At 47.9% G+C, this 13,125-nt stretch overlaps 1 protein-coding gene across 1 annotated transcript; it reads left to right on the forward strand.

The window, feature by feature from the left end:
* Positions 1-8,712: 8,712 nt before the first annotated feature.
* On the forward strand, positions 8,713-11,328 carry FAM181A (family with sequence similarity 181 member A). Its single transcript, XM_073610814.1, has 2 exons — positions 8,713-9,171; positions 9,380-11,328. The coding sequence occupies exon 2, from the start codon at positions 9,444-9,446 to the stop codon at positions 10,290-10,292; it is 849 nt and encodes a 282-aa protein (XP_073466915.1). The 5' UTR covers positions 8,713-9,171; positions 9,380-9,443; the 3' UTR covers positions 10,293-11,328.
* The last annotated feature ends 1,797 nt before the right edge of the window (positions 11,329-13,125 follow it).

Raw genomic sequence — 13,125 nt, forward strand, 5'->3', positions numbered from 1 at the left:
GGGGGAGAGCTGTACTGAGGGAGGAGAGCTGTACTGGAGGGGGGGAGAGCTGTACTGTAGGGGGAGAGCTGTACTGGGGAGGAGAGCTGTATTGGAGGGGGGGAGAGCTGTACTGGAGGGGGAGAACTGTACTGGGGAGGAGAGCTGTACTGGAGGGGGAGGAGGGCTGTACTGGGGGAGGAGAGCTGTATTGGGGGGGAAGAGTTGTACTGGAGGGGAGGAGAACTGTACTGGGGGAGGAGAGCTGTCCTGGAGGGGGAGAACTGTACTGGGGGAGGAGAGCTGTCCTGGAGGGGGAGAACTGTACTGGGGGAGGAGGAGTGCTGTACTGGGGGAGGAGAGCTGTACTGGAGGGGGGGAGAACTGTACTGAGGGAGGAGAGCTGTACTGGAGGGGGGGAGAGCTGTACTGTAGGGGGAGAGCTGTACTGGGGAGGAGAGCTGTACTGGGGGAGAGCTGTACTGGAGGGGGGAGAGCTGTACTGGGGGAGGAGAGCTGTACTGTAGGGGGAGAGCTGTACTGGGGAGGAGAGCTGTACTGGGGGAGAGCTGTACTGGAGGGGGGAGAGCTGTACTGGGGGAGAGCTGTACTGGAGGGGGAGGAGAGCTGTACTGGAGGGGGAGGAGTGCTGTACTGGGGGAGGAGAGCTGTACTGGAGGGGGGAGAGCTGTACTGGAGGGGGGAGAGCTGTACTGGAGCAGAGAGAGGTACTGGAGAAGGGAGACCTGGGGGAGAGCTGTACTGGAGGGGGGAAAGCTGTACTGGGGGAGAGCTGTACTGGAGGGGGAGAGCTGTACTGGGGGAGAGCTGTACTGGAGGGGGAGGAGAGCTGTACTGGAGGGGGAGGAGTGTTGTACTGGGGGAGGAGAGCTGTACTGGAGGGGGAGGAGAGCTGTACTGGAGGGGGAGGAGAGCTGTACTGGAGGGGGAGGAGTGCTGTACTGGGGGAGGAGAGCTGTACTGGAGGGGGGAGAGCTGTACTGGAGCAGAGAGAGGTACTGGAGAAGGGAGACCTGTACTGGGGGGAGGAGAGCTGTACTGGAGGGGGGAGAGCTGTGGGGGGGGGGGAGCTGTACTGGGGAGGAGAGCTGTACTGGAAGGGGGAGAGAGCTGTACTGGGGGGAGGAGACAGGGCCGTTTTTTCCACTTGGCACGCTGGGCAGTTGCCCGGGGGCCCCACTTGTCTGGAGGGCCCATCGAGGGCTGCAATCTGCTGCTTTAGTTGACTGACTGCACTGGTTGCTCACTTGCTAGAATTGCCGGCCGCCAGGCGTCTAGCTAGCAACCAGTGACGTCAGTCACAGGCCGCGGCCGCCCCAGCATTCATAGCGCGCCACAGCCGCCCCAGCATTCATAGCGCGCCACGGCTGCCCCAGCATTCAAAGCGCGCCACAGCCGCCCCAGCATTCATAGCGCGCCATGGCTGCCCCAGCATTCATAGCGCGCCACGGCCGCCCCAGCTGCTAGTGAACAAGCTCCGCCCACCTCTGCCATGTTCTTCATACAGCGTGGAGGGGAAGTGGAGCTGATTTTGTTGTACCAAGAAATATAGCCTTATTGACAACATTTGTATTCTCGTGCGTGATTGTGTAGACAGGGCCCCAGTGCACTGTATTGCCCTGGGGCCTATTATGCTCTTAAGATGGCCCTGGGAGGAGAGCTGTACTGGGGGGAGGAGAGCTGTACTGGAGGGGGGAGAGCTGTACTGGGAGGAGGAGAGCTGTACTGGAGGGGGGAGAGCTGTACTGGAGGGGGGAGAGCTGTACTGGAGGGGGGAGAGCTGTACTGGGGGGAGGAGAGCTGTACTGGAGGGGGGGAGCTGTACTGGGGGGAGGAGAGCTGTACTGGGAGGAGAAGAGCTGTACTGGAGGGAGGGAGAGCTGTACTGGAGGGGGGAGAGCTTTACTGGAGGGGGGGAGAGCTGTACTGGGGGGAGGAGAGCTGTACTGGGAGGAGGAGAGCTGTACTGGAGGGGGGGAGAGTTGTACTGGAGGGGGGGAGAGCTGTACTAGAGGAAGGAGGGCTTTATTAAGGGCGAGAGCTGTGCTGGAAGGAAAAGCTGAACTGTACTGGGGGAGAGCTGTACTGGAGGGGGAGAGCTGTACTGGAGGGGGAGAGCTGTACTGGGGGAGAGCTGTACTGGGGGAGAGCTGTACTAGAGGGAGGAGTGCTGTACTGGGGGAGAGCTGTACTGGAGGGGGAGAGCTGTACTGGGGGAGAGCTGTACTGTAGGGGGAGAGCTGTACTGTAGGGGGAGAGCTGTATTAGAGGGGGGAGAGCTGTACTAGAGGGGGGAGAGCTGTACTGGGGGAGAGCTGTACTAGAGGGAGGAGTGCTGTACTGGGGGAGAGCTGTACTGTAGGGGGAGAGCTGTACTGGGGGAGAGCTGTACTGTAGGGGGAGAGCTGTACTGTAGGGGGAGAGCTGTATTAGAGGGGGGAGAGCTGTACTAGAGGGGGGAGAGCTGTACTGGGGGAGAGCTGTACTGTAGAGGGAGAGCTGTACTGGAGGGGGGGAGAGCTGTACTGGAGGGGGAGAGCTATACTGGGGGAGAGCTGTACTGTAGGGGGAGAGCTGTACTGGGGGAGAAGCTGTACTGTAGGGGGGAGAGCTGTTCTGTGGTAGGAAATCAGTACTAATGGGAGAGGGGTGTCTGTACTAGGGGGTATGCTGGGGAAGGGTGAAAAATGTTTTATGTACTCTGTCTGCTGATCTGTGCATTACACTGTCCTGACCCCTGCACTCTGTGTTAGTTGTTCCTGACCCCCCCCCCCTCCCCCCACACTGTCTGCGTTACTTACTTCTGACACCTGCTCTCAGTGTGGACTCTCAGTGGACTTTTTGACTGGACTGGTCCGACGGAACGAATCCATCAGACAATCTGACCGTGTGTGGGCTTCATCTGACCTTCAGCTGATTTTTTCTGTCAAAAATCAGACGGACTTTAGATTTGGAACATGTTTCAAATCTTTCTGACGGACTCCAGTCTGGTCGAAAAATCAGTTCGTCTGTATGCTAGTCCGACGGACAAAAAAGGACGCAAGGGCAGCCATTGGCTACTGGCTATCAACTTCTTTATTCTAGTCTCTTCATACGTCATCACGTTCATACCAACGGACTTTAGTCCGTTCGTGTGTGGGCAAATCCAGTCATCCAAAAGTCCATCGTAACTCCGTCGAAAGTCCGTCGGAAAGACGGTCGGACGTTTGAGGCTGAAAAGTCTGCCCATGTGTACACGGCATTACACACTGCTCACCCCTGCACTCAGTGTGTTACTTACTCCTGAGCCCTGCACTCTGTGTGTTACTTACTCCTGACCCCTGCACTTTGTGTGTTACACACTTCTGACCCATGTACTGTGTGTCCTAGGCACTCCTGAGCCCTGCACTTTGTGTGTTACACACTTCTGACCCATGTACTGTGTGTCCTAGGCACTCCTGAGCCCTGCACGCTGTGCCTTAACACCACAAATAAAAAAAGATTTCGCAGCTAGCCTAAAAAATAACCATATTGACCCGGTCTAACAATTCAAGGTAAAAAAATAGAGTTTTGTTTTGTATATATATGCGGAAGCCGCAGTGCCCACCTCAAGGGTCTCCTCTGTGGTCGTAACTCTATAATTTATAGTTATAAGTACTTCTCCATCAGGGAGGAGTGTGATTGGCCCCACATTTTTTCTGCAGCAGGACAACCACCCCAAACATACAGCCAATGTCATTACGAACTATCTTCAGCACAAAGAAGAACAAGGAGTCCTTGAAGTGATGGTTTGGCCCCCACAGAGCCCTGATCTCACCATCATGGAGTCTGTCTGGGATGACATGAAGAGATGGAAGGATTGGAGGCAGCCGACATCCACAGATCTGCGCTTAGTTCTCCAAGATGTACCTAGAACAACCTACCTGCCGAGCTCCATCAGGAACAGGAGATTTTGGGCGGCTCTCTATGGAACGGGTTCACATATCTCCGCAGCGCGTCGGGTGCGATTTGCACAAAAACGTTGTGCATCTTTTGGTCTGTTTCAGGTCTGAATTCAGCCCAAAATTCAGGCTGAAATCGGACCTGAAATGGTGAACCTGGATGCACCGGACCCCCCGCTGTGATCCGCATGCGGCTCATATGTGAACCCAGCCTAAAGGATATATCAAAAAGATTCTCATATGTAAATATATTTATACTGTGTATCTTTTTGTTTGTTTTTTCCCAGGATGTTCTGGAGAATCATCAGTCAGTTTTTGAGATTGGAACTTATTTGAAGAAAGCAGCCATGACCCCCAACTTTTATTTATTGAAGAACTGAAGCTGGGAAGACTGAATATTCACTTTTCCATATAAAATGTTTGGGGGTCTTCCCAATCAGTCATGTGACCATAATGAAAAGTTCATATGGGATTAATCTGGCACACAATATCATCATGGGCATGTATACATACAGTATATATGTATACAATATCTCACAAAAGTAAGTACACCCCTCAGTGACATTTGTGTAAATCTTTTCTTCTAACTTTTCATGTGACATCACTGAAGAAATGACACTTGTCTACAATGTAAAGTAGTGAGTGTACAGCTTGTATAACAGTGTAAATTTACTGTCCCCTCAAAATAACTCAACACACAGCCATTAATGTCTAAACCGCTGGCAACAAAAGTCAGTACACCCCTAAGTGAAAATCTCCAAATTGGGCCCAAAGTGTCAATATTTTGTGTGGCCGCCATTATTTTCCAGCACTGCCTTAACCCTCTTGAGCATGGAGGTCACCAGAGCTTCACAGGTTGTCACTGGAGTCCTCTTCCCCTCCTCCATGATGACATCACAGAGCTGGTGGATGTTAGAGACCTTGCGCTCCTCCACCTTCCATTTGAGGATGTCCCACAGATGATCAATAGTGTTTAGGTCTGGAGACATGCTTGGCCAGTCCATCACCTTTACCCTCAGCTTCTTTAGCAAGGCAGTGGTGGTCTTGGAGGTGTGTTTGGGGTGGTTATCATGTTGGAATACTGCCCTGTGGCCCAGTCTCTGAAGAGAGGGGATCATGCTCTGCTTCAGTATGTCACAGTACATGTTGGCATTCATGGTTCCCTCAATGATCTGTAGCCCCCCAGTGCCGGCAGCACTCATGTACCCCCAGACCATGACACTCCCACCACCATGTATGACTGTAGACAAGACACACTTGTCTTTGTCCTCCTCACCTGGTTGCCCCCACACACGCTTGTCACCATCTGAACCAAATAAGTTTATCTTGGTCTCATCAGACCACAGGACATGGTTCCAGTAATCCATCTCCTTAGTCTGCTTGTCTTCAGCAAACTGTTTGTGGACTTTCTTGTGCATCATCTTTAGAAGAGGCTTCCTTCTGGGACGACAGCCATGCAGACCAATTTGATGCAGTGTGCGGCGTATGGTCTGAACACTGACAGGCTGACCCCCCACCCCTACAACCTCTGCAGCAATGCTGGCAGCACTCATACGTCTATTTCCCAAAGACAACCTCTGGATATGACGCTGAGCACGTGACCTCAACTTCTTTGGTGGACCATGGCGAGGTCTGTTCTGAGGGGAACCTGTCCTGTTATACCGCTGTATGGTCTTGGCCACCGTGCTGCAGCTCAGTTTCAGGGTCTTGGTAATCTTCTTATAGCCTAGGCCATCTTTATGTAGAGCAACTATTCTTTTTTTCAGATCCTCAGAGAGTTCTTTGCCATGAGGTGCCATGTTGTACTTCCAGTGACCAGTATGAGAGAGTGAGAGCGATAACACCAAATTTAACACACCTGCTCCCCATTCACACCTGAGACCTTGTAACACTAACGAGTCACATGACACCGGGGGAGGGAAAATGGCTAAATGGCAATTTGGAGATTTTCACTTAGGGGTGTACTGACTTTTGTTGCCAGCGGTTTAGACATTAATGGCTGTGTGTTGAGTTATTTTGAGGGGACAGCAAATTTACACTGTTATACAAGCTGTACACTCACTACTTTACATTGTAGACAAGTGTCATTTCTTCAGTGTTGTCACATGAAAAGATAGAAGAAAAGATTTACACACATGTGACCGAGGGGTGTACTTACTTTTGTGAGATACTGTATATATACAGTACACTATATTACCAAAAGTATTGGGACGTATGCCTTTACACACACATGAACTTTAATGGCATCCCAGTCTTAGTCCGTAGTGTTCAATATTGAGTTGGCCCACCCTTCAACTCTTCTGGGAAGGCCGTCCACAAGGTTTAGGAGGGTGTCTATGGGAAAGTTTGACCATTCTTCCAGAAGAGCATTTGTGAGGTCAGGCACTGATGCTGGACAAGAAGGCCTGGCTCACAGTCTCCGCTCTAATTCACCCCAAAAGTTGAGGTCAGGTGCAGACCAGTCAAGTTCCTCCACCCCAAACACCCCAAACTCCCTCATCCATGTCTTTATGGACCTTGCAATGTGCATTGGTCCAAAACATTTGGTGGAGGGGGGATTATGGTGGGGGGTTGGGCTTGGCCTCTTAGTTCCAGTGAAGGGAACTCTTAAGGTGTCAGCATACCAAGACATTTTAGACAATTTCATGCTCCCAACTTTGTGGGAACAGTTTGGGGATGACCCCTTCCTGTTCCAACATGACTGCCCACCAGTGCACAAAGCAAGGTCCATAAAGACATGGATGAGCGAGTTTGGGGAGGAACCTAATTGGCCTGCACAGAGCCCTGACCTCAACCCGACAGAACACTCTTTGAAGATTATGGGCCAAGCCTTCTCGTCCAACATCAATACCTGACCTCACAAATGCACTTCTGGAAGAACGGTCAAACATTCCCATAGACACCCTCCTAAACCTTGTGGACGGCCTTCTCAGAAGAGTTGAAGCTGTTATAGCTGCAAAGGGCGGAGCCAACTCAATAATGAACCTTACAGACTTATGCCCTGTACACACAATCGGACATTCCGATAACAAAATCCATGGATTTTTTCCGACGGATGTTGGCTCAAACTTATTTTGCATACACACGGTCGCACAAAGTTGTCGGAAAATCCGATCATTCTGAACGCGGTGACGTACAACACGTATATCGGGACTATAAACGGGGCAGTAGCCAATAGCTTTCATCTCTTAATTTATTCTGAGCATGCGTGGCACTTTGTGCGTCAGATTTGTGTACACACGATCGGAATTTAACCGATCGGATTTTGTTGTTGGAAAATTTTATATCCTGCTCTCAAACTTTGTGTGTCGGAAATTACCACTGAAAAAGTACGATGGAGCCCACACACGATCGGAATTTCCGACAACACAATCCGATCGCACTTTTTCCATTGGCAAATCCGACCGTGTGTACAGGGCATAAGACTGGGATGCGATTAAAGTTCATGTGCATGTAAAGGCAGGCGTCCCAATACTTTTGACAATATAGTGTATCTATCTATCTATCTATCTATCTATCTATCTATCTATCTATCTATCTATCTATCTATCTATCTATCTATCTATCTATCGGGGATGGGGTTGAGTATTCTCTCTTAACCCGCAGGCGTCCCAATACTTTTGACAATATTATATATATATATATATATATATATATATTTATTTATTTTTTTTTTTTTCCTTCAGAATATTTTAGAGAATCTTCACTTTTTATGACTAGGACTTGTTGGAGGTAGTCTTGGCCCCAACCTTTATTTGCTTAAGAATCAAAGATGGTGAAGGTCCCAGTCAGCCATGTGACTGTAATGAAATTCCCATACAAGATTCATCTGATACACAATACACATCTGTCTGTCAATACTGTGAAAACATTGTGATGAACATTGTCTATGTACATGTATATATACTGTATATATTTTTCTTCTCCCCCCTGGAATATTTTATGGGCTCCTCAGTCAGTTTTTGTGAATGGGACTTGTTGGCAGAAGGTAGTCATCATGGCCCCATCTTCTATTTGTCTAAAAAATGAGAGGGCCAAGTAGATATCAATCACTCGGGCAGACATGCCACCTCCGCGGCGGTCACCTCTATGAGGCTGAAGACCTCCGTATCAATAAAATAATAAATGTAATGAGCACCTCCTGGCCCCCCCGGTGCCCCGGCTTTTGTCAGTGGTGGACACTGTCCATCCAGTAGACCCTCAACGTGTCTAATGTAGCTGTGATGAGGAGTGTGTTGGGTGGGGGGGGGGGGGGGTTGTTGGCATTTTCAGGGTTAAACAGATTGTCCTGCCTTCAGTCAATGCCATCGTTGGCAGGGTGACAGTAGTCGAGTGTGCAAACTCGTGCTATTGTCCCCTCAGGCCTTTGGGGTGCTATGGAGACACGGTAAAATGACACAGGGAAATGTCTTGTGATGGCAATTCTATGGCTTTTGTCTAAGTCTTTCTCCATCATGACGACTCGATTTAAGTCTCTAACTGTTTGACTACAAATGTGAGAGTTGCTACCCAGCTCGGTCCCTTTTGTCCGCTGGGTTTGAATGGGTAATACGCCTTTTGTGTCTCTCAATTGAGGGGGCAAACAGATTCCACAGCTCTCCAACCTACTTTCCATGGCTATGCGTTCATCTCTTGAAGGATTTTGTTTTCATTCTTACCTTGCTGACATCACCCCCGCATCCCCCCCCCCCCCCCCCAAAAAAAAAAGAAGAAGAGAAAAGGGGGCAAGACAACAGATCCCTGGTCAGTTAAAAAATAAGCCAGGCCCTCCTTTAATGCCGGCATTGTCCGGTGTCACTGAGGCATGGTCTCCTTCAGCCTTCCAGACACATTCTCTTGTAAAGAGAAGGAAAGAGGGCCGTTCACCTATCCTCTTTTACTAACCATCGGCGTATCATGTTGTATTGTGAGCAGGATGAAGAGGGGACATGACAAAAAAAAAAAAAAAAGGGAGAATCGATGGTATTTTTTTTTTTTTTCCCTTTGGTGGCCATTCGTGGCTGTCACCATAGAGACCATTTGAAATGGACAAGAATGTGGGAACCGACTGGCTAAGGCCTGATTGCAATTCTTTGTATTTGCACAGCGGAATTTGATTGGCCAACAATCCCCCCCTAACTACGAGCGTTCATTCACTTTATTCCTCATCCTCTAGAAGCATCACCGCACTTGTACAGGTTGCGAGCGTAACAAGATTAGCCCTTGTACCACGCTACGGCAAACAGCGGAGACTTTCGGGGACAGGTCTAAAGTAAGTCGCCGGTTTCGTGTGTGTGTGTCGGAGTGTGCTCCTTGGAAAAACTGGGAAAATTTTAATTGAGAAACGATTTGCGTCCAAAAATAAGTTGTGGGTTAGATGTGGCACTATGACGCATTCGAAGATTGCGCATCAATGTCTAACTACCCTTATTCATTTCACGGGCTGAACTTTTGAAAATGTTTTTTGTTTGATCCAATAGGTCTCCTCACATCAAAGGATCTTACTCCTTCCGACTTTCATGGAAATCTGGTCTGGTACAGGCCATGGCGTCCGATAACGAGGTCAAGACTTTGCTGAACTTCGTCAACTTGGCCTCCTGCGACATCAAGGCCGCTTTGGACAAGTCGGCGCCTTGCCGGAGGTCGGTGGACCACAGGAAGTATTTGCAGAAGCAGCTAAAGCGCTTTTCCCAGAAATACTCCAGGCTGCCTCGGTGCCACTCCAGCAAGAACGTCGACCTGAGGAAAGGATTGGTGGAGAGGATCAATCTGGCCACACACAGTAAAGGACTAAGCGAAAAAGTCATGGCGACGTTGGACGAAAACACCGATGGGAACGCGTGCTCGCGGGAAATCGGCGCAGAGGGTGAGAAACCGGACCAGGTGCCGATGAGAAAGAGACAGCTGCCTCCTTCCTTTTGGGAAGAACCTAGACCTTCCACCAGCCTTCTGGAGATGTCTTGCCCTTCCAAACTCGATCTGCTATACAAAGAACGAACGTCTGTCACTGGAACGACGCTTTCCAGTTTTGACAACAAAAAATTAAAAAATGTAGTGATTCAGGAGACCTCCAGCCCTTCCTGCCTGGAGAAGGAGGCTGGCAAAGTGCCTTCGGTGACACCCTTGGCCGGACGGGTCAACGTTTGTAGCTGCTGCCCTCTTCAGTACCATGGACAACAGATGCTGTACCACCACAGTCACCACGGGACCCTTCCCCCGGACCCCTTCGCAGCCCTTGCCTTGTGGAGTAAAAGCACAACCATCCCCACCGTGGAGATCCAGCACTTGTGTAAGGATTCCGGACAGAGGATCTACAGACATGTGGTCTTCAAACCTATCCCCACCAAACCGGCCATGCCGGCCTCCATTTTCAATGTTTTTGGATATATTTAATACAGGTGGGAAACTTGTGCGCGTTTCGGATTCCTGGGTACTTTGAAGGACTCCAAATGTTAGAGGTGTATTTATGAGGCAGTGACATTCAGCAAACATTCTCTGCAGGTGAATCTCCCAGGTCCAGGCGTTTCCAATGACATGATGGATGACTGGTGCTTCACCGGAGAATGGGGTCAATTCACTAAATGTTACTGCATGCGATATAAAGGTCACGTGATCCTTTTTTTGGAAATATTGCATGAGATAATAAAAGAGTTAATTCATCAATGTAAAATATCGAATGTGCGGTAAATACTGGAAAAAAAAGAACAAAATAAATCATTAACCACTTAAGCACCAGGCTTTTTCTGGTACCTCTTGTTTACATGTTTACAATCATTTTTTTTTGCTAGAAAATCGCTTAGAACCCCCAAACGTTGTGTATATATATATATATATATATATATATAATTTTGTTTTTTTTTGGTTTTTGTTTTTTTGTTTTTTTTTCTACAGCAGAAGCCCTAGAGAACAAATTGGTAGGTTTTGCAATTTTTTATGTCACATGGTATTTGCGCAGCATTTTTTCAAATGCAATTGTTTAGGGAAAAAAATACACTTTTTAAAGTTTTAATGCAAAAAGAAACAAAAACACACTACATAACCCAATTTTTTTTTGTCAAATATAAAAGATGACGCTATGCCAAATAAACAGATACCAAACATGTCATGCTTTAAAATTACGCAGGCCCATGAAATGGCGACAAACTACTTAAATTTTATGATCCATAGGCGGAGCTTTAAAAGAGGTTATGGGTGGTCCCGTGCGGATGGCTAGATAGATATTATATGGAACTGCTGCCCCTACTAAAAGCCTTTACAGGTGACCACTTTAGATTTACAGAGGAGGTCAGGTGCTAGAATTACTGCCCACGATCGGACGTTCGCGGTGATACCTCACATGTGAGGGACGATGGCTGTTTGCATGTGTGCATGACCGAGCATGCGTTTGCCTTTGAGTGCAAGCAGGGGGGGGGGGGGGCAATTAATTTTTTTAAATTATGAATTTTTTTTATTTTTACACTGTTGCTTTAAATGTTTTCTTTAATCACTTTTATTGCTGTCACAAGGAATTTAAACATCCTTGTGACAGCAATAGGCATGTGACAGGTCCTCTTTATGAAGAGATCTGGATGCTAGAAGACCCCAAAATCCCTTCTCTGCCCTTAAAAGAATTTCATCACACCAAGATCGGTGTTTTTGAATGCTTTTCTATTTCCTTTGGCAAAAGGCGCCGATGACATCCGGGTACACCGGAAGTGATGTCATGTCATCATTTCGGGGTTACCATAGCCGAGACCGGATCAAAGCCGATCCTGGCTCTCTTCTGGAGTCCGACTAGCTGGCGGATGTGCCGGATGGTCTGATGGGAGAGCCTGAGCAGCGGGATGGGGGGGGGGAGTCCTGTTCTACTGCTTGTAATGGCAATCCAGCGGCTAGTTAGCTGCTCCGATTGCTATTACAAGAGAACCGACCACCGGCTCTAAAAACGGTATCGGGGTGATGCCTGCAGGTCCATATCATCCTGGTACATCCCCTTGAAGACCGATGATGTACCAGATATGTGACTGATCAGTTCACCAAAGAACAAAAGAACACAGAATTCCTTATCTATCACCTGCCAGGAGGAAGTCAATGTTTTAGCAAAGTACAAAATAACAATGAGGGGAACTCTGCACTGGCCAGTAAATTAAAAGTATACAATGTATCTGTGTGAGTGTCCAATCATGTATCAGTGTGAGAATACAATGTATCCGTGTAAGTGTCCAATTTATCAGTGAGAGAATACAATGTATGAGTGAGAGAATACAATGGGGGTTATTTACTAAAGGCAAATCCACTTTGCACTACCAGTGCACTTAGAAGTGCAGTCACTGTAGATCCGAGGGGGACATGCAAGGAAAATAAAAAACAGCATTTTAGCTTCCACATGATTGGATGATAAAATCAGCAGAGCTTCCCCTCATTTCAGATTTACCCCTCAGATTTAAAGTGACTGCACTTCCAAGTGCACTTATAGTGCAAAGTGGATTTGCCTTTCGTAAATAACCCCCAATGCATGAGTGAGAGAATACAATGTATCAGTGAGAGAATACAATGTATCAGTGAGAGAATATAATGTATCCGTGTAAGTGTCCAATGTATCAGAGAGAGAATACAATGTATCAATCTGGAAATGTTTTGCACTCAGGAATGAAAATACTTTCATAGTATTTCTGTATTTATTTCTTCCTCTGGTGTGGTGTTAGCATGTAAAAAAAAATTGTAAAAAGATAAAAAAAAACACCAAAAGTAACGCAAAATTTAAGTGATAAATATTGTAAAATGTAAATAATGATCGCATTCGGTTCATTGACGCTTTTTTAAAGAATCGACTACTTTAGAGATAAATACCACACTAGTTGTTTTAACTAAAAAAAAAAATTCATGCGGTATTGATCTCTTAGTGAATGGACCCCAATGTTTGGTGAAGATCGCCTTTGTTGTTTTATAAATAGGACCCATGATTGTAGATCTTTATTTTTCTTTGCAACCTCTGCTGATCTTCTGCAGATGCTTTCAGCCACTTCATGTGTTCCTGCGTTGTTTCCAGGGTTGATTGCACATCATTGCTCTGCACTGGCTTGCTGATAGCGACAACAGCGGACCATAAAGTGTGTCGGCATGGCTGATTCTAGTCTCCACCAAGACAGGGCTAGAGCAAGAGGGGTGTTTGGGTGGCTGCCCCCCCCCCCCAATATTTTAGTTGTGCCCCCCAAGTCTCTGAGCGTGCATCCACTGTTCCATGAGC

This window comes from Aquarana catesbeiana, linkage group LG13 (assembly GCF_042186555.1).
Source record: "Aquarana catesbeiana isolate 2022-GZ linkage group LG13, ASM4218655v1, whole genome shotgun sequence".
Taxonomy (NCBI): Eukaryota; Metazoa; Chordata; class Amphibia; order Anura; family Ranidae; genus Aquarana; species Aquarana catesbeiana.